This window comes from Sprattus sprattus, assembly GCF_963457725.1.
Source record: "Sprattus sprattus genome assembly, chromosome: 15".
In the NCBI taxonomy this organism is placed as follows: domain Eukaryota; kingdom Metazoa; phylum Chordata; class Actinopteri; order Clupeiformes; family Clupeidae; genus Sprattus; species Sprattus sprattus.
Genome location: NC_137913.1, coordinates 13,905,136 through 13,927,757, shown reverse-complemented (window position 1 = coordinate 13,927,757; position 22,622 = coordinate 13,905,136). Strand labels below are relative to the sequence as shown.

The 22,622-nt window shown below is 42.4% G+C and overlaps 2 protein-coding genes across 4 annotated transcripts in view; both read right to left on the bottom strand.

Moving 5' to 3' along the window:
* Positions 1-8,433, bottom strand: part of pebp4 (phosphatidylethanolamine binding protein 4) — a 69,960-nt gene extending 61,527 nt beyond the window's left edge. Inside the window, exons 1-3 of one of the 2 annotated variants that reach the window (XM_080852186.1) lie at positions 8,316-8,433; positions 7,232-7,356; positions 6,577-6,703 (exon numbers count right to left, since the gene is read on the bottom strand). In XM_080852186.1, coding sequence (XP_080708312.1) covers positions 6,577-6,703; positions 7,232-7,350 — 246 coding nt within the window. In that variant the 5' untranslated portion in view covers positions 7,351-7,356; positions 8,316-8,433. The remainder of the gene's footprint in view (positions 1-6,576; positions 6,704-7,231; positions 7,357-8,315) is intronic. The other variant, XM_080852187.1, reaches the window with a different exon arrangement.
* A 4,704-nt stretch (positions 8,434-13,137) lies between these two features.
* On the bottom strand, positions 13,138-21,907 carry rhobtb2a (Rho related BTB domain containing 2a). Of its 2 annotated transcripts, none has more exons than XM_080852338.1 (10): positions 21,719-21,907; positions 18,539-18,740; positions 17,572-17,675; positions 17,194-17,379; positions 15,674-16,632; positions 15,192-15,310; positions 14,919-15,069; positions 14,301-14,389; positions 13,993-14,098; positions 13,138-13,642 (listed from the first exon to the last, which is right to left on the bottom strand). In XM_080852338.1, the coding sequence occupies exons 1-10, from the start codon at positions 21,784-21,786 to the stop codon at positions 13,431-13,433; spliced, it is 2,196 nt and encodes a 731-aa protein (XP_080708464.1). In that variant the 5' UTR covers positions 21,787-21,907; the 3' UTR covers positions 13,138-13,430. The 2 variants fall into 2 exon arrangements, with proteins under 2 accessions (XP_080708464.1, XP_080708465.1); XM_080852339.1 differs by lacking the exon at positions 21,719-21,907 and adding an exon at positions 20,373-20,605.
* Positions 21,908-22,622: the final 715 nt, after the last annotated feature.

Genomic DNA, 22,622 nt, shown 5'->3' with positions numbered 1-22,622 from the left:
CTTTGGCTCTTGTATAGTGCAGTAAATACATAACATGTGTTGTATGTGTGTGCGGTGAATGACCCACAGGAGTTGTGGGTGTTTATCAGTTTATTATATATAGCAAATAAATAGCTGTGAACATGAGTCTAAGGTGGCGATTATCCAAGATTTTGCTTGAGTGGGTAGGTGGAGCCTCCTCGGAGCCAGAAGACACAGGCTGAGTTGCAGAGACTCTAAACTGGTGCTTCAGGCTTCCATCCATTCTACTAAGACTTGGTTTAACACTAGCTTCACACTGCCCAGATTCTCACTGTTAATGAAACAACTGATCTCACTGATTCTATACTTGTTTTTTTCACAGTTAGTATGTTGTTAGGTGTCTGTTTTACCACAAACAGTGATCGGTTGGAGAGAAAAAAAGCAAATAACAAAAAAACAAGGAGAATGTCAAAAAGAAAGAGGTGAGTGATAGACAAAGAGTTTCATGGTGGTGAGAACGAGATCTCGACAAATCGCCTGGGATACAAATTTACAGTACAGTTCAGAGGTCAGGGTTTCCACAGACGGGAGCCCTCACCGGGGTGCACGCCTCACCCTGAACCCCCTCGCCCATCGTTCCGCCAAGGACGAACTTCACAGTGCCTTGTCCACTGCTCGCCCCGCTGGGCTGTGGCCCGGAGCGGAGGGAGGGAGGCTCCACTGGGCTGGCTTCTTACACAACATGTAAATCATCCCTCTTGGTGGAAACACGGATTATGTGGCTTATTGCCTCTCTCCATTCAACTGAATATGCATAATCAATCCTGCGCTTCCTGTAACAGCAGTAGTAACTCTTCTCCGCAGCAAGCGCAGAGTGAATCATGCGTGAGTTGTGTAAGAGCGAGGCGCTGACTCCATCAGTGGGGTCATAGGTCATGCTAATGTGGCCATTACAGTGACAGACATGGACATTAGTGGGGGTAGAGACAATATCCCGAATCTTCTAGAAATGAGTTCTCATAAGTCCACACATAGAAACACCCACCTGCAGGATTTTCTATTAGACATACATCACATTTGATCTCTCTCTCTCTCTCTCTCTCTCTCTCTCGTCAAGTAATTGCAACAACTCAGCACGTCATGCATCAGGCGTGAGAAGCGCTTTCAGACACCTAAATATACACAGCTGACTTTCTCGGCTGAATGGAGACGAAACGAGGACAGTCGCCCACTGAAAAAAAAAAAAAGAGAAGCTCTGGATTTCAACAACCCCAACAGGAAGACCTTTCAGGAATCGGAATCCTGCATGGGTGGACGAGTAGGCTTTCCCTGGGAATGACAGGGTCTGCTGGAGAGGAACCCCACCCTCGGAAAGCTTGGCTGTGCCAAGGCTGGAGAGGGTGAGTGGGCAGCTCTAAGACGGCAGCCTGCCGTGGGCACTGCCAAGCTTAACGCTTAATGCTGCCGGTGCTACCGCTACTGATGCCCGTCGTCATCAGAGGGAAGGAGCTGGCTAGAGAGAAGAGGGCTACGATTCACCAACATAATAAAACCTTAAACTTTAAAATACATGGGGGGGGTCTACAGTGGGGAGGGGATGGAAGGGGGGCCATATTCAAATCCTCTCAACGCCCCCACATGGTTTAAGCAAAGCGTACAAAATCATTCACAGAGAGAAAGAGAGAGAGAGAGAGAGAGAGAGAAAGAGAGAGGGGAGATAGATAGAGACAGAAAAACAGAAAGCGGCTCTATTACCAAGCAACATTGTAAGCAAGCTGAAGTGGTCATGGGGAGGCAGGTCTAATCGCAGTAATGTTAAGCTCTTATGTGCTCTTTTTCATTTAAAACACCCAATGCAAACAAGAACCCATACAAGGGAACTTCAATATTACCCTGCAAGTCCACCTGTCATCTTTCAAAAAAACTAAATATTCTTCTCTTTTCCCCCAAGGTTGTAGACATGTTATCTAAACTTTCTTTTCAAATGACGTGAATTTGTTAAACCAAAAAAATCTTCTCTTTTCCCCCAAGGTTGTACACATATTATCTAACCTTTCCTTTATCTAAAAATGTATGTCATGAATCATGACAACCAGAAAATCAGCAGTACAAGAATTCTAGATGCACTGAACACATTTTTGGGGAATGAAAGCAGTGATCTTAATATCTGAGCAGCTGTGAAAGGAATAGTAAACATCTAGAATTCCCATCCCTTTTGCTCGTGCTGAGATGAACAGTATGGGCTAAATTACATGAGAATGTGTAGTAAAAGTTAATCTACCAACTTCTTTCAACAGGACTGGCTGGTATGTAACGCTCTTATAGAACTTGGCTTGATATTAGAGCCTAGAGAGTCTACAGAGTGTGGCATGTTGTGATCCCACATAAGTCTGAAAACAGATTAACTAATTTGAGAAACGTATGCAGCTACAGTAGAGGCTGTTCAGTAGGAGCACATGGGCAGGTTGTGGAGATGTTTCCTCCATAGATGTGTCACCTTGGGATGACAATTCTTCACTCCTATGTTCTTTGCTGTTAGGTCTAGGCTGTCAAAGGCCAAGCCCAATTGTTACCTTTAAACATGCGTGTTAATCTCAGACACACCATTATTACCACCAGGTAATAATGTCTGTAGGTAAGGGAGATTTTTTTTTTTAAATATCTGACTAACCGTAGCTAAATTATCAAGTCTTACTTGTTATATATTCTGTAGGGAAGCCTGTTGTTTCTTTTTTTGTATTGATACGTTTTTGGTTAACTTTGTTTGGACAGTAGATGATTAACATTCCAATATCTTCTAATTAACTTCACCCATTAAACTCTCTATAGCTGTGATGTGTGACCATGTTGCTAGTCACTTCTCTCTGTGTTTGCATAGATGATATAAAAGCCTAGAGAGTCTACAGAGTGTGGCATGTTGTGATCCCACATCAGTCTGAAAACAGATGAACTCATTTGAGAAACATAGGCAGCTACAGTAGAGGCTGTTCAGTAGGAGCACATGGGCAGGTTGTGGAGATGTTTTGAACAAGTGTGGAGTGGAGATGTTTCCTCCATAGATATGTCACCTTGGGATGACAATTCTTCACTCCTATGTTCTTTGCTGTTAGGTCTAGACTATTGAAGGCCAAGCCTAATTCTTACCTTTAAACATGCGTGTAAGAAAACTGGCTAGATTAGCAAGTCTTACTTATTATAACACGATAGATTCTGCAGGGAAGCCTCTTGTTTCTTTTTTTGTATTGATACGTTTTTGGTTAACTTTGTTTGGACAGTAGATGATTAACATTCCAATATCTTCTAATTAACTTCACCCATTAAACTCTCTATAGCTGTGATGTGTGACCATGTTGCTAGTCACTTCTCTCTGTGTTTGCATAGATGATATAAAAGCCTAGAGAGTCTACAGAGTGTGGCATGTTGTGATCCCACATCAGTCTGAAAACAGATGAACTCATTTGAGAAACATAGGCAGCTACAGTAGAGGCTGTTCAGTAGGAGCACATGGGCAGGTTGTGGAGATGTTTTGAACAAGTGTGGAGTGGAGATGTTTCCTCCATAGATATGTCACCTTGGGATGACAATTCTTCACTCCTATGTTCTTTGCTGTTAGGTCTAGACTATTGAAGGCCAAGCCTAATTCTTACCTTTAAACATGCGTGTAAGAAAACTGGCTAGATTAGCAAGTCTTACTTATTATAACACGATAGATTCTGCAGGGAAGCCTCTTGTTTCTTTTTTTGTATTGATACGTTTTTGGTTAACTTTGTTTGGACAGTAGATGATTAACATTCCAATTAACATCTTCTCATTAACTTCACCCATTAAACTCTCTATAGCTGTGATGTGTGGCAACCATGTTGCTGGTCACTACTCTCTGTTTGCAACATTTTGACATTACCGTGTCATTTTTTCATGACCCTCACATAAAACAGTGTCCCATCTGATTTTAATACTGAACAAATGATGTCCCCTTTACTGTGTGATGACTCTATAATCTATGGGATAGTTGACATCCATTATAGTGTCCATGAAGGGACAAACACTGTTGCAGCCGCTCTTTCAGAGGATGTGGAGGAGGATAGAGGGGACGCACACAAAGTTAACAATAGATAACCAAAGAGCAGAGAGGAAAAGAAAGAAAACATTGGCAAATTATGTAATCACACCAGAGCAACCTTGTAATAAAAGCAATTATTTGCTCAAATGGTGGTTATTAGGTTGTTATTTAGTACAACATTCGTGACAGACACCAATTAAGCATATTATTTTTCTGTTATTACACACATTTCTTCTCATAATACTGAGATGAATAATGTATGTTAATCGCACATAACAATCCAAATGAATGAAATAAGTTGGGGGTCGACCCCTAATTCTAAAACCGGAAACTTCCTCTGAATTAATAAATCTCAGTAAATCCACAGAGTGCCTCACTTGAAATGACCTGCATTAAAGCTAACTCGAATCACAAGGAGCCTGAGTGGACTACAACACAAACCTGCTGTGTGACTACTGCCATAAAACTACATGCAAACAACTCATTTGTGCCCTCAACAAAAATGCATTACGTCTCCTATGCCATTATGGCTTCATGTGAAATCACTTATGTGAGGACTGGAAATACTCATGAAATAATAAAAAATACTGTGAACTCGTTTCTCTGATGACATAATTAAGATGTCAGATTGAACTTTGAGGGGTGTAAGGACTGTGGCTCAGAATGGGAAACTAACTTCACGTGATGTGGTGAGTCATTACTTTGAGGCGTAGACAAGAGAATCTGTTGTTTTCCTTTGGCCCTTTGCTTTTGTTGCTGGTCATAAAAGCCCATTTAGAGGCAGTTTCACTGGACCACTGCCCATTCCACTCCATTACAATCACCCAGCCTCCCTTCAGCGGAGCTGTGCAGTGGGTGTCTAACGCAGTTGGGCGGGGGTGACAGCCACTGACCACTGTTCCAAAGCTTGGCCCTCTCCCCATGCAAGTGAACAGCGACTGCTGCGAACTTATGAGGTGACAATGTGAGAGACACCGACCCTTTTAGATAAGGTCCGACGCACACACACATCAACTACATCCAATCCCTGATCCCACCAGAAGACCTCCACATGTTGTATGTTTTTGTAAGTGTCAACGAAAAGTGTGGGGGGGATGGGAGTAGGACTGAGGAGGGGGGATTGTTAGGGGGGAGATTACAGCTCAAAGCCCAGTAAATAAAGTTCGTATTGATTTGATCTCACATGTAATCTGTTTTGCTGTCTGCCACCAACTCCAGCAATAAAAGAGAATCATGTAAGACAGCATTATGGATAATACGACCATACATCAATTGGGGTTTAGAAGACACAAAGGCTATAGATCATGTTCAAGCCAGACTGCTTAGCTATGGAATTTATAAACTACCTCCTAAAATTGAAGTGGCTTCCATTTTGGTTTCCAGTTTATAGATAGACTTTTTTTTCTCTCCAGGTTGATTTAATTTCATTTTTCGTTTCCTCAAGCTTTACCACCAGCACTTCCCGTCTTCTCGGGTGAGTCTATTCTAGAGTTCACACACATCATATATTGTATGCCTTACTAGATCAATCATGTTTGGTACATCGCCATATGTTTCATTATGGGAGATAATAGGGGTCCAACAGGTAGATTTCATGTGCCACAGCTTATTGGATCTTTCTGCATTTTAAGCTGGTTTGCTGTGAGTGCATTATATACCTTGACAAAGAGTTGCATTGGTGTGCACACAATGTATTTATCATGTACTATAACAGTATGTGTGGTCTATGGGATTTCATCCATTGATTTCACGGCATTCTGTTGTTGCATGCAATCAATGGAACAGTAGCACTTCATCATATTCTGTATTCATTATCCAATTTTAAAGCGGAAATGATCACATAATTGGCAAATGCTCACTTACAAGGTAAAAAAGTTGTTATTGTGAACACAAACACATTCATGAGAGGTACTTTACAAGGACATTAAATGCACTAGATATTGACTCATAGGTTTATATTATCTTTGGCGTTAACGTATGGCCTTCTCTATTGTACAACTCAACAATACAGTTAAACATGCATGATTATATAGATTCCCAAAAGCCACACCCATTCAAATAGCAATACATCTACACTGCATACAAAATACATAAACTGCAAATGTTAAAACTAATTAGCTTATGCAATGTCATTACATACAAACCTTTAACACAACCATAAATATACGTACATGCATATATCGATTAACTTTTGTTACACTACTGGAAATTAACAGTTTTGTCTGTCCGTATTACATTTGAAAGTCAGAAGTATTGCTGTTAAGTAAAAACTGATCCAATTCGAACTGTCTAAATAACAGGGTTACTGCACCACCTTGTGATTTTCATGAGACATTACATGTCTGTTCAAGCGCCAGTTACCCGAGAAATCCCATGAGGAAATATGGAAGTGGTACAAAGGTCTTGCTAAAAACAAAAACCAGCTACGAATATACAGTGCTTTAATCAGATTACATGATCTACACAACCAATTAGTTGCGTATAGAGATAAAAGAAAACATGCAAAGACACAAACACGCACACATATGCACGCAAACACAGAAAGTCATTCTTACCTTCTTAGCATTTGCCATTTTCACTTTTGGAGGGCCCCATTCCTTGCTGATCTTCTCTCTTAGTCCTGGTGGGATGACGGTACAGTCGCTGACTTCAATCTCGGGGTATATCGCCACTAATCCTCCCCTTTGGAATCATGGAGATGAAGGAAAAGATGTCATCTGCGCCTCCCTCACAAAAGTGAACTGACACTTTTCTGTCAGATATCATGCACATATCTGTATAGTTAGCATCTCTTCATCTATCATCACTTTACTTTCCATGTGGTTTGTTCTAAATTGATGGACATGGGGAGCCCTGTGCTGTGGGAGAGTGTGTAGGTTCAACTTGCTTCCACCCCTGGTTATGACTAAGTAATGGTCATCAGAGTGTTCCTACACTCAAGCAAATGAGAGGAGTCAGCCTACAGACACACATTCTTTTGGATGATTTAACTTCAAACTTGGGCTATGGTGAAAGTTTACTCTGTGGTTCTGTGCACTGGGACTTGGCGTCAAAATGTGTTGGGAAGCTCTTGACAGCGTGTGTCCCTGACTGCCTAACCATAAGAGCAACAGCAAGGTGAAAACTGTTTTTAACAGTAACACTCATATGTTGGACCTTTAAAATGAATTGTGTGCCGTGGTTTGATTTTAAAGTTAGATGCAAACTTACTGACAAAACTGTGCATCTGAGAGACTCGGTGTCTCTGGGGCCTTCGCCTCAACAGTTGACAGGTGTGCTGTAAAAGCACAGGCAATGGCTGCCATGGCATAAAACTTCAGACACCACATCACCACCTGGATATGGTATTAATCATGGTCACAATCAGTAGCAACCACCCCCCTCACAGGCCTTAGCCAATATTAAGAGATTTTGAGCTTTAAGGTTTATGTTTTTGTAATGTGAGATATATACCAGGCCTCATAATCGTTCTTATTCTTGACCAAAGTCATAGTCTTGAACATAATAGTTTGACTTTCATGGAGCTCTACCAGTTTTGCCACAGCCTTCACATCTTAAACATGTTTTTGTTTTCTCAAAGAGGTATTTCATTCTTCCTTGTTAATTAGCTAATATTGCAGCCTAAGCCACAATTTTCAAATTAGAATGATGGAAACTCAGCAGTTAGTCCTGACCCCTGACTAAAGGGAGTTGCTAACACCGCTGTATATGAATTGCTCTCTTTACACCTTCTTCACCCTTTCAAAGTTAACATTTTCATGTAACTACATTTACGTAGAGCACATGTCTCTACATCTTCTTAGGCAGGACAATACTATTACCATTAACATTACTGGAAAACACCAAATGTTTGTCGTGATCTTTCTTACCTATTATTAGTGTAGTAGGCCTACTAGTGTCTTTAATTTGTCACGTGGAGCTTTTAAGTCGATTCCACTCCTCACAGATTTTTTTAACAACACATTTTTAGCTTGCCCGTTTCTTTGCATTTCGTTTATTTTCTACTCAACGACTATTTGTCACCACCCTATGGACAAAATGGTAACTTCAACTATTAAACATAAAACAGCAGAAAGGGTTTTTAAAAACAAGTGCCTGAAAGTGAAATAACTAGCACCCGCTTTGCAAACAAAAACAGTCTCAATCGCTTTACATTTGTGCACGCTCGAATGCTGATTGTCTTAAACGCGATCTGAGATGAACCTCTATTCACAGAAATGTGTCCATATAGGCCTACTACACCATAAATAAAAGCAGGGGTTGTTTTGTAAATGGGTTAGAATAGTTATCTTACCCGTAAGAGAGAGACTGACTGATATGTTCTTTCTTCTAACGATCACGCATTTAATAAGCTACACTGTCGCAATGGATATCAAAGTTCTTCCCCTCGAAGTGACTAAGTTTGTCACCCATGGTGTCGTGTGTCAAGTTAATTTAAAACGGACGCGGAGCCCGACGGTTGCACTCAAAACAAGTGGCAGGCCTACCTAACTGCAAAAATGAATGCAGTAAAGCTATACAAGCAAAATAAAAATGATTGTTGGTATGTTTTTTGGCAGTTCCAAAAAAAGCAGTGTCAGAAAATGTCTGCATCTTATGTGCATTGTATTTATTTGTTCTGTGTGTTTTAGCCCTTTTTATTTGTATAGGATTGTTACAATGGCTTAATGTAAGAAATACAATTTAACAAATAGCTTACGTCAACGCTGAGAAATATTTTCTTCTGAAACTTTTAATTATAGTGTTCAAAAGATATTTGCTTAACTCTGAGTAGGCCTAAGTGGGAAATCACTTCATTCCTCTCGAAACAAAACAATCTTCTATTACGAGGTTTACCACTTACTCAGAGTTAATTTAGCCAGCTTGTCACTTACTTGGAAAACCTACCAAGACTATATGATAACCCACCAAATAACACATCTGACACAAGGAGGCAGTGGGCTGATCCAAATTTATTAAATAAAGACTATTTACACTTGTCATCCAGAGCAGATGTAAGTCTTCACCAGCCCCCACAGACATTACAAACAAACATTACGACTGTTTTTTAACTATACAGTTTAAAAAATAACAACAAAAGGAACACAAAATTAGCAATTGACAAGAGATCATGTCAATTCTATACACAGATTATCCATTCAAGTTTGAAGTATTAAGTAATTTCATCACAAGGCGTTTCTCAGGCGACTATGCTATTGTGATTGTGCAGCCAAGTACTTTGTTGTACTTTCTCCTGGTGCCGCAACAAGCTCCCTTTGGTTTGTGCTTTTCTGCAGCCGTGGTGTTAGCACCTAACACATTGAAAAGGGCTTCAAAAGCTCAGAGGACACTGAAATGTTCCCTCAGTAAATTGTTTTACATTTTTTAAACACCTGATGTTTGCTAACCCAAGCAGGTAAAATATTCTCACAGCGTGCTTTTTTTCCTACAGTGAATCTATCTTGATGCATAGTGCACTTTATCAGCTAATGTTATTTTGTATCCTGAAATATTTACATATAAAACTAGAGTTTTTCAATGCTCAGTGTCCTGCCGATACGTTCTGAGTCTGACAGTGGCCATATTCTTTTTTTTTAGCTGATTTTTAAAGCTTGGATTCATCTTTAATTACCCATTTCATGGATAGAAATCAGAGTTTCAAAAAAGTGGAGTACAAATGATTGGCTTTCCCTGCATAAATCTAAGAGAGTGGATCATGAGGGAGGTCAAAGAGTCTGTCTTGTTGAGAAAGGCATATCATCTCATCTAACATTCAAAGCACATTCTAATTCTCCATTTGGCCCACGTGACAGTGGCCACAAAAGAAAATCAAGCAATCTTTTAATGCTATCCGATGCACATTTGCACAAGCACGGTATAACAGAGTATACGTACAGTACAGTGGCCATACACAAAATGTATAATACATTAAGTCAGGTGCCATTGACATTTCTCACGCAATTGCAGTACATTGATGAAATCCACATTCACTGTCACACAAACTTTATATTAAGGCATGGGTGTTTTTCACCACCTTAGTTCAACATGGTGATTCTCTGAACTATATCCCTAATTGCCATTGTTTTTTTTTCTTCTTTTGATGCATCCTTCAGTATGCTTAAGCCTAACAGCCTATTAGTGATTCAGATAAGTAAGTGTTCATTTGGGATAGTATATTTTGATTGAGAGTCATTTATTACCCCTTTGCAAGAAAAATGAATCCACGCTTTGTTGCCCCACTCATACACAGTATGCATACCTAATCAAATTATATGATTTTGCTTTTATAGCGCTCTTTATGGAGACACAGAACATCATCACAAATAATGGGAGTTTGCCCTTCCAAATGAGTGTCTTATCAAACAAATCCACATATACTACACCACTACACTAAATTACATAACACTCAGTGATAACGACACCTCCAAAATCTTGAAAAGTTTTTTAAACCATCAGGCAATTTCAATTTTCTCCCAATCGGCTGTAAATGTCCAGGAAGTATTTCTACAGCAGCTAAGTCTAGAACATGCAGCCTTTGTCTTTAAAATCAAGTAAACTGCATTCTGATTTCACAAATCAAATTTAGTAGCATCCCGTTCCAAAAAGCAAAGCTATGTGTGTGTTTAAGATATGTACTATTTCTCTGCATACAAGTAGCTCCTTCCAAAGAAAGTAACGACTCTACAATCTTTTAACCTGGAACGAGTGCAGGCCTTTTGATTTTTCTAGACTAAGCTCTGTATAGTTTTCTGGCATATCATTATCATTCATCATCTTGGCACAACTGAGGCAAAGCTTTGTGGTATACATATAACCAAAGCAACTAATCAAGCATTATAGTGATTACATGGCAATTTTTTTCGCTACACAATCAAAAGGTGAAGCAGAAAAGTCAAGATCAGCATTTAATCAGTAAAGAGTAAACACAGTCTACTGCCATACTCTAGAGATGCCTCAATGGCTGACCAGGTCAACATCGCAAAACAAAACAGGTTGGTGAAAATAAACTCATCACATCACGTTGTTGTGTGAATGATGCGCATGTTGTACAGCAGAAGCTTTCACCGACGCATGTGAATGGTTTCTCTCGCCCTCTCATTTTTTGCAGCACGATGCAGATGCTACATTCTAAGTGACTAACAGTAAGCATTACACAGCCTTGATAAATACAGCAGTGTATTCTACAGCCAGCTGAGAATCCTATGGAGTGTATCCTTTTTTGGGACATAAGGGCTCAGGTGGAGCTGCTCTGGCAGACCGAGTCTTAACCAGGGGACTAAATGTTCAATCAATGGTGAATGTTATACACACAAGTGTTTAGAAGGAAAAGCTTGTGAAAACAGAGGCCCTGTGTTCCTTTGCCTGGTCAGTGAGGCTCTGCTCCAAGCTGTAGCTGTGTTCCCCTGAACCGCCCCCCAGGGGGGAGACTGCTCTGTCGCAGCTGTCTCACAGTGCTTCAGCAACAGAGGAATGCTCACGTTACGAAACTGTCTTGCTTTCTCCTCAGAAAACAAAACCATGTCTGCTGTTGTCTCCGATCCCTCATAGCAAGTGAGAATACAGCTTTTCTAAATACAGAGAGCCCTATCTTCTCAGCCAATCAGTGATCTGTCAGTTTCACAGACACTCTACATACAGATGAGTTTAGTGGCATCACAAATGCCATTCCTACAATTCAAGTCCCTCATAAACACATCGGCCGTCTTATAAACACATTAAAAGATGGGGGTGTACTGTAGCAGTGCACTATACAAAGAGAGCCCTTTACAGACGTGTACCACACATGTACCACACATCAGAAATGGATAACACTGTCCCCTGTGCACTTCTTGCTTGACAAAAAAATCTATAATAGTAAATGACTGTTGTGCGTCAGAGTTAAATAATTCATAGGGTTATAATCTAACCTGAGACGGGTCAACAACAAGAAAAAAACACATCAGCAGATATCCAATTTGCACGCCGCCATGTCGCATGTTAGATTATGACCCATTAGAACCAGAACAAGTTGGGACAGGCCACAAGTCAGGTTGAGAAGACTCAGCCAGCAGCAAAGAGCGAGGGAAGATAACGGCTCAGTTTGGCGCAATGGGGAGAGATAACAGAGGTCCTTTTGGGGAAAACATATTTGAGATCTTCAAAAGCTCATTCATGGGTGAATGTTTAGTGTCTCAAACAGGTCCACATAGTCCATCTCTGGCAATGGAATATGACTTGTATAGATAAAATAAAAACAGGAAAGGAAACCTTAGTTACCTGTTGTTTAGAGAGATCCTCTTGAACACACTCCCCAGCCCAATCTTTTGTATCACGTAATCATGATACTTAACCAGAAATAAAAACTTACATGAACAGGAGGCCTAGGTAGTGCCACCTCCCCATCCCCACATGTTAACCCCGGTTATCAGTTCCATGTGATGTGTGTCATGTGAGACACCTGAAGAGCTTTCCCTTTCTTTAAGAAAAACACCAGCCTTTAGTAACACACACTGTACGTGTTTAGCAAGTTCTGTTACTGAGGTTTGAAGGATGTCAAACTCTGAGAGATAAGCTTGACCGATGTTTCATCACTGAGATCATATGCTGTAGTTGTTGTTGGAGATTGCTGGTTATTTGTTGTTTTTCTTCTGAATTTGTCCATAGCAGCTGATAAGCACCTGGTAAGCTTTCAGTTAGGACCGCCAGGTCAATAAACCAGTTCTCCTTATTTCCGTCAGGAGAGATAGACCAGCTCTCTCTTCCTCTGGTAGAACCCCACCCAGTGAGAACACTGTTCTGATTTGCAGTGCGCCTAGATGTCTGTTTGGCCCTCTGTAGGAAACAGTGCATTGTGAGATTAACTTTTAATGGCTGTATATACAGGGGTTTCAATGGTACCAGCCACCCTGGTGAGACAGACACAAAAATCTTTGTGGCTTATTTTTCTCTCCTCGTCAACTGGGAGAGCAAACAAACAGTAGGGAGAGGGGGGCGAGCCTCTACTGGAGGGGGTGCAATGGCTATGGTTGCTGATACTCCTTAAACCGAAAAACAAAAGTGCCTGGTAAGCTGTGAGCTGTGAAAGTGTGCAAGACCTTGTCGTCATGAAACCTACAACAAAGCATACTAAGCAAACTGTTCTGATTTGCAGTGCGCCTAGATGTCTGTTTGGCCCTCTGTAGGAAACAGTGCATTGTGAGATTAACTTTTAATGGCTGTATATACAGGGGTTTCAATGGTACCAGCCACCCTGGTGAGACAGACACAAAAATCTTTGTGGCTTATTTTTCTCTCCTCGTCAACTGGGAGAGCAAACAAACAGTAGGGAGAGGGGGGCGAGCCTCTACTGGAGGGGGTGCAATGGCTATGGTTGCTGATACTCCTTAAACCGAAAAACAGAAGTGCCTCTGAAATCCCCTGAAGAAGACGTGGGCTTCACCCTGAGGGACAGTCAGATGACCGCTGAGGACGAGCCTGAGGAGGATGGGGAGCTGCACGACGGCGAGGATGGAAGGTTCCAGAACAGCCACTTGCGTTTGCTCTGCCGCTTCTGGTAGAGGTAGTCCTCTTTCTGCCGCTCTTTTCGAGTACGCTGGTAGTGGTCATCCTCTTTCAGGTACCACACCGGAGGCCAGCGCTGCTTCTCAAAGTACTCCTGGTTCTCTGCAATGTACATGCAAACATGCTCCTCTTTACCACACTGAGGATATGTGTATTTATTACAATGGTGTAAGTAGAGAAGTTCTATTAAGAGTTTGTCATCAGATAAGGTCTATCTGACATGTCCACATATTTGAGGGTTTTTACACCATATAATATAAAATTATTAAATAATAGGAAAGTACATTTCATAGAATGATGGTTATTTGATTCTGGATTTTTCATTGTGTTTTTCTCAAAATTGCAGTTGGATTACTATATGAACAATACTCTGTGTGTTTGACAGAGCTTTGTTTCCGGGATAAAGCTACAGATCCAATGGCTAACACCTCTGGTATTGTACAATAATCTACCTGCAGACTTGGCTTTCATGTCACGGGGAAACTTGCGGCAAACACTGTTGTAGTTGGTACAGATGTGGTGGAGGCACCAGCTAGTCAGCTGATGAGCGCTATGGAACTGACATGGAGAGAAACAAACCACTGTCAGAAGAAAACCATGAAAGACTTGCCTTACAAAAAAATCACATCCTCAGCTTTGGCTGATTGCCTCAACTTCAGAATAACTGTAACAAAATATTTGTGCATAACGATTTGTTTTATGCTTTGTTGTAGGTTTCATGACGACAAGGTCTTACACACTTTCACAGCTCACAGCTTACCTGAGCCACCTCCAAATTCAACAGTACGTCTCCATCTATGTCAACTCCCATCATGGCAGCCTCCCTCAGTATTGTCACGGTGTAAAGTTCTGCCAGGAAAAGACCAAAGCTTAATAACCCTTGGCATGAGTTGGAAGTGGAGTGGATGAAAAAGAAACTTGTGTGGTGCAAAATACAAGGTTTGATATTCTCTATCCAATCATACAGTATTATATGTGTTCTGTTGCAAATATAGACACGGTCTTTCCACATTGGGAAAGGCTGAAAAAAGAAACTCAGCTGTATAAGATAACATGAAGGGGGTGGGTGAGGGGACACATAACAGGATGTTGCTCTGGCTAGACACTGTAAATGACACCCAATGGCCTTGAGACGATGCTCAGAAAGAAAGACGAGACGTACCATTATTCCGAGAATAGTAACTCCTCTGAAATAAAACCTCCTTGAGTGCACCATTTTATCTGACTCGTGCAATGCAATGACAGCACCCACTTCTCATATCGTCTGCTCTGTCTGTTCCAACAAGTTCACGAACACCAAGGTCCTGTATATTGTATATGCATGCATTAATGAAATGGTCCTGACAGTCTGCATGTTTGTGGGATGTATGTGGCATACCTGTAAGGGCAACCAGGTGTGGCAGGCAAAGGCGGTTGGCGAGAACAATGAGCTCCATAGAATCTAGGTCTGCACGGGAGCAAAATACCCCAGTGTAGAGGTACTCTAACACAGCCCGCACACAACTAGTGGTGGTGTTGGGGAATAATACCTGCATGACACACACACACAAGAAAAGGTTGAACATGAATAAATTCATATGCATGTGAAAGGCACATTGCACTTACATAGAATCGTGGACAGTGCTGCTGAAATGAGGAGCTATCTATCTACCTCTTTAGTGCAGCTCTCCACAAAAGGCCCTCCAAACATAGCAGCCATCCAATCACAGCTGGAGATCAGCAAGGGCTTGTGGGCCATGATGGTTCCATCGTCCAGCTTGAACGCCACATCTGAAACACAGACACATCCTCACTGTGGTGCTTATGTAATCACTGCATGATAGCTCATTCTGCACCAGTGCTGCAGCAGCACGCTGACAGGAAGCTCCGAAACACTTCACACATGCCTCCTAAAACAGCGCTACGTTCAAGCATCTGCAACGTCCAATGTCTGTGTGTCTCTCTCGCTCTACACCCAGGCGACCTCTCATTGCATAACCTTAACCAGACTAGCTTGCATAATTTAAGCACTGAAACATAGCAGGGCACCTGGGTCTCAGACAGCAGAAATTAGCTGCGTCAGCAACATCAGCAGCAGCACTGAGAACAAGGCACAAAATAGCAAGAGGAACTCAATACAGACATGCCTCTCACCAGAGAAGGTGCCTTTGGCCAGGCACTCTTTAACCCTGTTGGTGCGTCGCACGTGGAAGGCTTTAGTGATCTCCTGGTTCATGAAACCCTCGTTGTTGAGGATGTTAGCCACCATCATGCGCAGGTCGAACACCTCCAGCAGCTCGGCGATGTGAGCGATGTGCATCAGCCCCTTCTCATGCTCATCAAGCTGGCCAGTGTACAGGTAGCGCAGGACGGCCCTAAAGGGCCCTGGCTGCATGGACGGGTCCATGTGCACCACCGTCATGGGCCTTGGGTTGTAGGTGACGGGGTCCTCCACCAGCTCCTCCTGGATGCTGAGGAAGGCCCTGCTCATGGACGAGAGCAGCCTGCCCCTTCCCATCCGCTCCTCGTCCTCGCCCCGCTTCAAGGTCCCATCGCTAGTGCAGGCCCGGAGGTTGGCCCTGTCGCCCTCCACGGTGCTCTCGTACACATCGAAGCTGGCAGCGCGCATCAGCAGCTCCCGGCCGGAGAGGGTGGCAGGGGGCCGCGGGTGGGGCCTCTCCGGCTCCACGGGCCGTACGTCCATCAGGAAGAGGTCGTAGAACTTGGAGGAGGCGGTGGCCAGGTAGATGCGGTGGGCAAAGATGCGCTCGCGCTCCTGGAGGACCAGGATGACGTCGGCGCACAGTGGGTCCTCCAGTAGGCGGCTGGGGTGCTCCTCGATGGAGGAAGGCGGCGGCGGAATGGTGATAATGGGCGGCGGAGGTTTTGGGGGTAGGAAGGGAGCTTGCAAGAGCGGCCGCTGCACGTTGCGCAGGTGCGACTTCCAGAACTGCAGATGGCGCCGCGAGATAAGGGCTGCGCGAATGGCGTTGTCGAAAACGTCCTTCACCCCAAACTGCGCCACCACGCTTGTCTCATAGTACGGCACTCCGATCTCCTTGGCCACTTCACGGCCCCTCTCAGGGGCCTGGATTTCATGGGATTTAATCGGTCTGAAACAAAAGATCATTAAATATTAATAAAGAAAGAGTGCACCGACGGAAATCAAGACATCAGGAAGGTTGGCAGCCAGTAAACAGTATCTCAGCTGACACCAAGGCAGTAAACCTGAAGTGATGACGGGCAAAAGTAGCATTGTAAAGCAGAACTATTTTAGGAACTGAGAGGTGGGAAGTGCATGCGTCTGGCTGTGTGACACAGGAGATTTACTATCCTTTAAGTACATCATTCATCAACGCATAAGTGGCTAATGCAGGGGGAAATTTCTGCCAAGTCATAAAAAACTACTAGGGAAAAACATGAAACGAAATGAAAGACAGTGTGACGTGTATTAGATACAATTAGATATAAATCCCCAGTTTTGCCTTCGGTCTGTTGAAATGTGGTTCAATGTTCAAATTGTTTTCCCAAAGAGAGTGCAAACAAACAAGCTATATCTGCTTCTGTGTCCGCTAGCCTGTCACAACTGTTACAACTTTGCTGTTTTTATTTTTGAATAGACCATCAAATCTATAGCATGCGTCACCAAGGGGTTAAAGGTCATCCCCACCAACCTTGCCAGTGGACGTCGTGCTCGGTTCACTGCCTCTAGGTCGGCATACCGCAGGTCAAGCTGACAGCCCACCAGAATGACCGGTGCTCGGGGGCAGAAGTGCTTGATTTCAGGGTACCACATGGTTTTGACATGGTGCAGAGAGTTGGGGTTGGCAATGGAGAAGCACAGCACTACCACATCAGACCTGTAGGGGGAGTAAAGTTGGCAGCAAAATGTGAAGAAAAGGAACTTTCTATGTTCAAAACAAGTCGTGTGTACATATACTTCTACAGCTCAACTTGGCTTACATGATGTCAAGTCATTAGTCTCCCTTCCAAAGGAACACCCACACGTATTGATAAAACATGTACCCTTCCCAGGTAGTCTCAGCACGCACCTGCCATAGGCAAAGCGTCGATCCTTGTGATGGTCACCAAAAGTGTCCCATAGGCGCAGGGACACACTTACATCATCCACCACGTCCCTGGAACGTTCCAGAACCTGATTGGACAAACACACCTATGACATGCATGGATGTATACCCAACCACTCCACTGCAAACTCATTGAGAAAAATGTCCTGTCAGGCCCTTATGCTGTACACAGTTTTAAAAGAATAAAGAAAAACAAAAACACTGCTCATTAATGATTAAAATGGAGGAAGTTGAAGGAAATGCTCAGTGGTAAAGTTGCAGTGATAATCCTAAAGAATTGTGATTCACAAGGAAATCTTTTCATTCAATAGAACTTGCCTGCTGCTACCAGATGGCCTCAGCTCAGTTTTTGCTGCAATTTAAATCTTTAATTTGTATTTAGTTTATTTTTATCTAAATCTAGATGCAACATTTGGTTCAGTTTTACAGGAAATTAAATGGAGAAGTTATATATAATTTCCTATTATCAGCCACATGTACTATAAAAATCTATTTGAACTGTACCCTGCAGTTTACCCTGTCAGTACCCTAGTCAAAGAACATTACTAGCATAGCTCACATTAATTATACACTGTTTACTGACTTTTGACTGTAGGATAAAACAACAAGGATGGAGTGGCTGGTGATACACAATGCAAAACAAGACTTAGCCTTGTTTTCGTTATCTTAGAATGAGTCCTTCATATCTACATAGGGAATGGGTCCTCTTCCATGTAGTCCACCATGTTTCTACAGAAGCCCAGAATGGACAAACCAAAACGCTGGCTCTAGAGAAGGTCTTTATGGCATCTGGGGGCCATCATAGATTTTCCTACACCCTTGGAAAGGGAGGGGTATTCAATTGGTTGCAATCACCACTAGTTGCCACTAAATCCTACACACTGTACCACAAACTTGACAGGGCTGCCACAATAACTAATAAATTATTCACCTCTTGGCATACTCTGTACTGGTCTATGGCCCATACTGTTGGCACATGAGTGGCAAGGAGCTGGTACTGGGTGAGGGTGGCATTGCAGGCACGGGCACAGATGAGGCGTGTCTTCCCTACAGCGTTGTCCCCAACCACCACACACTTGATAGTTTCAACGTTTGGTCTCTCATAGTCCATGTCAGAATCCATCAACTGGGGCCTGGGAAGAACAGGAAGACAAGATGAGTCAAGTTATTTAACACCAAACACCAAACACTTTTGATGAGGTAAATACAGCCGACTCCACAGCTGAGCAGGCCATCTTGGCACTCAGCATCATATTTGGCAAAGCATGGTGCAATGTACAGAAAACAGATCATATTTGGGACAATTTATACTGTGATAAGGTCAAGTGACTCCTTTTCAAACAGCTATCTGCAGTACTCTAAGGCTGAATCCCATTTCTCCCCCTACCCCTTCGTCTTTCCCCTTCCCCTCCGTTTTGCGCGTTCATGTGGAGGGGTAGGGCTGTCCCAATTCACGTTAAGACAGAGGGGTAGGGGAGAGGGGAAGGGCTTTCTACCCCTCCAAACGGAGATTTTCCGAGGGCACACTTCAAACGGAGGGGTAGACTGATTTCCCTAAATGCATGAAAATTCATGATTTTAAAACTTGTTTGATGAAATGTTGCATTGTGTAAACAGCTGCAGGCGCCATGTTTGTTTATGTCTGGTGAGTGACAGCTGTCGCTCTCCGGTAACGTAACAGCTGACGCAGCGTACTGATGACGTACGTAAGTGTTGAAGGGCTATCCCAATTCGTAAGGCTAGAGTTTAAACCATAGACATGTCTATGGTTTAAACCCCTTCAACTACACCTCCGTTTGAAAAAGCGAGGGCAAAGGGGTAGGGGTAAGGGTAGGGGTGGAGATTAGAAATGGGATTGGGCCTTAGACACTGATCTTGTGGTCAGCAGTAATGTATCAGCTTGTCCAAATGCAGCAGTCTGCTCTACTTCTTGGACTGTTTCTGTCTGTTTGCTCTGATTAAGATTAACCAAGGGGGAATCACAGGCACTTTGAAGAGACCCAATTTTCAGGAGAGCGAGAGATACATTTCCTAGAATAAATGACAGAAAAAAAAACGTTCTTATTCAAGGAGACATAGATGGTGGACTGAAAAGACATACCCTAAATTTCCTTCAGGATTAATAAAGTATCCATCTATCTATCTATCTACTTTGATATCCTTCACATGCGGTAACTACAAATAATGCAGTGTTCCACTTCCTGAGGACATTCCTCTGCTAATAACAATTAACATTCCTCAAAGGCACAGCACACAGAAAAGGCAGGAGGTCAGTTTAAGACTATAAATAAATAAATAATTCACATCTTCCCAGCAACATGGTCTTATTGGCTGGAAATACTTCCAAAGACTTAGTATTCTGCTAAATGAAGAATGATAATTCCCCTACAATCCCTTGCGTAATTTATCCCCATTTCTTGGTGAGCAATAGTTGCCGATAAATAAAAGCATGGCTTTCTCGACCACTTTAACTCTCTAGGTAGCACCTGAAGGTGGTATTAATATGAGTCGTTTATGAGAATGAGTCAAGTGTGAGAAGACGACAGAAGAACAAGATCGAATAGTAGGCATAAACCCAAATCACAACACATCGGGGAGCGACTCCCATGATTACGCGCTCCAACCACCAGCTCAATGTAGTCATTTCACCGTTGACGCGTCAGTTATCCTACGCTAATTTGACACAATTGGGTAATAGCCATCCCCTTCCCATGCAGAACAATTTAACCTTCTTATGGATAGACAACAACAGATACCGAACTCACCTCACGCCTCGAAAATGGAGGAAATAGTCTCCAAGCAGTGGTAGTTTCCAAGGAGACGGAATTTACTTGGGTCTTACAGCGGGTGACAACCCATGCTTGCGGAGCTTAACTGAATGCCACCATGCATAGATTTATTTTTACCGAAACGGTATATTACAGTGCAAAATCCTAGATGTATTACGGTTACTTTATAATACTTTTTATATAATTTCTGCACCGGCTGTGAAGTTTGCACTGGCTTAGACCGCAGGAGTGTTTGCGCAAAAATGTCAACAAAGGCTGGAATTTAACCGTCCCCCACTTAGAGCTACAGAACGAGCGAAAACACTAGGTCTTAAGTAGCTGAAAAAATACAATGAACTTTGCTTGAGACAAAAAACTAAACAATCCCAGCAATACAGAGGAACTTCATTCATAAAAAACGTCAACGTCAAAAGGCATAGGCTATGTTTCAGTTAGCCTCCTAGAGACTAATATTAATTATTCTGTGAGTGAGAAGGAGAATGACACAGAAGTTTCTGTCTATGCCGCGTCACGTCACAGCTGCGGGTTATTTTTGGGGTCTGAGGCCCAAGGTGCTTCTATTATTGGATCGGTCTCACAATGCACCATGGCAGAATCATTAGAAACTGATATTATTCATTCGTAAGTGGTTTACAGTGCAGAGGAACATTACACCTAAATTGCTCAGAGGTCATTTTAAATTGTAGTTTAGTTACGGTTATAATGTTCTGTAATATCAGGCCAAGGTCTTAATCAGACTGTACTCAGCAAGACGACCCCGTCATCAATCAGCAGGGTCTGACGAAAGCACTTTTCACACTCGTCTGCTGCGGTTCAAAGGGACTTGACAAAACCGCTACCGGGTGATGCAACCTACCCTACTCATAGAAATCAGCATCAACAATGGTCATGTGTCTGCGATTCCTATACATTAACATTATCATTAGCAAAGAAAAGGTTTAATCGCGTCATAATAAGTATACTCTAGCTCCATGAAGCTACTGAGTAGGCTACAATGAACACAATAATGACAGGACTATTTCATGTGGATGTGGTTATAGCGTAGTATAGGCTACAAATGTCACCACCCTTCGATTTGCAGTTAGAGTTTAAAGTTACCTTTCAAAGAGACTTTTGTGAATCGCGGACGAGTATTACACCGTCGGCTGCACAGTTCATTCATAGCTACTGCAATACTGTAACATTATGTAACGCAGACTCATTGAATAACCACTTAGCTATTACCTTAGCGCAAAATATAGGTTACTTTCATAGCAGCAAAACAATTATAGGTTACATTTCAGTTTTACCAAGCAGTTGAGGTAAATGCTCTCTCATCTTACCGCATCCAAGGGAAGTGAGGCATCGGATTTGCCGATGTTAAGAGGCGAAAAGAGGGATGAATGTCCATTGGATGTAGCTCGCCACATAGGAAAACCAGAAAACTTCATTTTCGTAAACAGTAAAAGCAAGCTTAAAGCTTTCGGTTACTGCCGCCTTATATGAGCTTTTTTCCCATCAGATTGCTGACACTAGATACAACGAGAAATTGCAGACCGCTGAGACATCTGGGACCCCACCGTCTCATTCATAGCCTCCCCTGAACAAAACACCTCGACAACAGCGACACTGCTACCTCGGCTCCCGTATGCAGAGCACAACAGCCACGCATGGCAACCTGCCCATTCATTGCAAATTCACAGACCCGTACAGCTGTGAAATCTCCTCTCGAAAATTAATTTGCCTCAGAATGTGATTAACTAGGTTAACAGCTTACTTGTACTTAAGGGCGATAACAGGCACTAAATGTGCAGCCAAAATTATCAGCCATGTCGTCCAAATTGTGATCCATAACCTCTATTTAAAAAGTTTTATTATTTTTATTTTCACCCCAAGTCAGTCATGCCATATTTTCAGAATGTCATTGCCATGCCATGCCGATGCAAAGGCTACTGTACCATGTAGCCTTGGCTTCATTGGATGGAAGCATTGTCATTCTAATGATTTAACAAATGTCACAGAAAAAAGTCTACAAGAAGTATCTGTATTACTGTGATAATGTACAGTTTTAAATCCTTTTGCTCATGCACACAATTAACTATTTAGCTTAGTCTTGTGGCACAATAGGCACAACATTCACAGGTATGAACATGAACATGAACATTTTAATTTCTCCATATATTCTTCAATAAACTCATTTAGCCCAGAAGAGAGCTGTATGTTTTTGAAAAAGCCCCAAAGGCACAT

What these genes read in the sequence shown, in the direction of transcription:
- rhobtb2a (XM_080852338.1), bottom strand. Translation starts at nt 21,786, where the DNA reads ATGGACATTCATCCCTCTTTTCGCCTCTTAACATCGGCAAATCCGATG. An exon ending in GCACGACGTCCACTGGCAAG is followed by an intron (nt 16,633 to 17,193) that starts GTTGGTGGGGAT and finishes CTTTTGTTTCAG; the next exon opens with ACCGATTAAATCCCATGAAA. An exon ending in GGCCAAAGGCACCTTCTCTG is followed by an intron (nt 15,311 to 15,673) that starts GTGAGAGGCATG and finishes TCTGTGTTTCAG; the next exon opens with ATGTGGCGTTCAAGCTGGAC.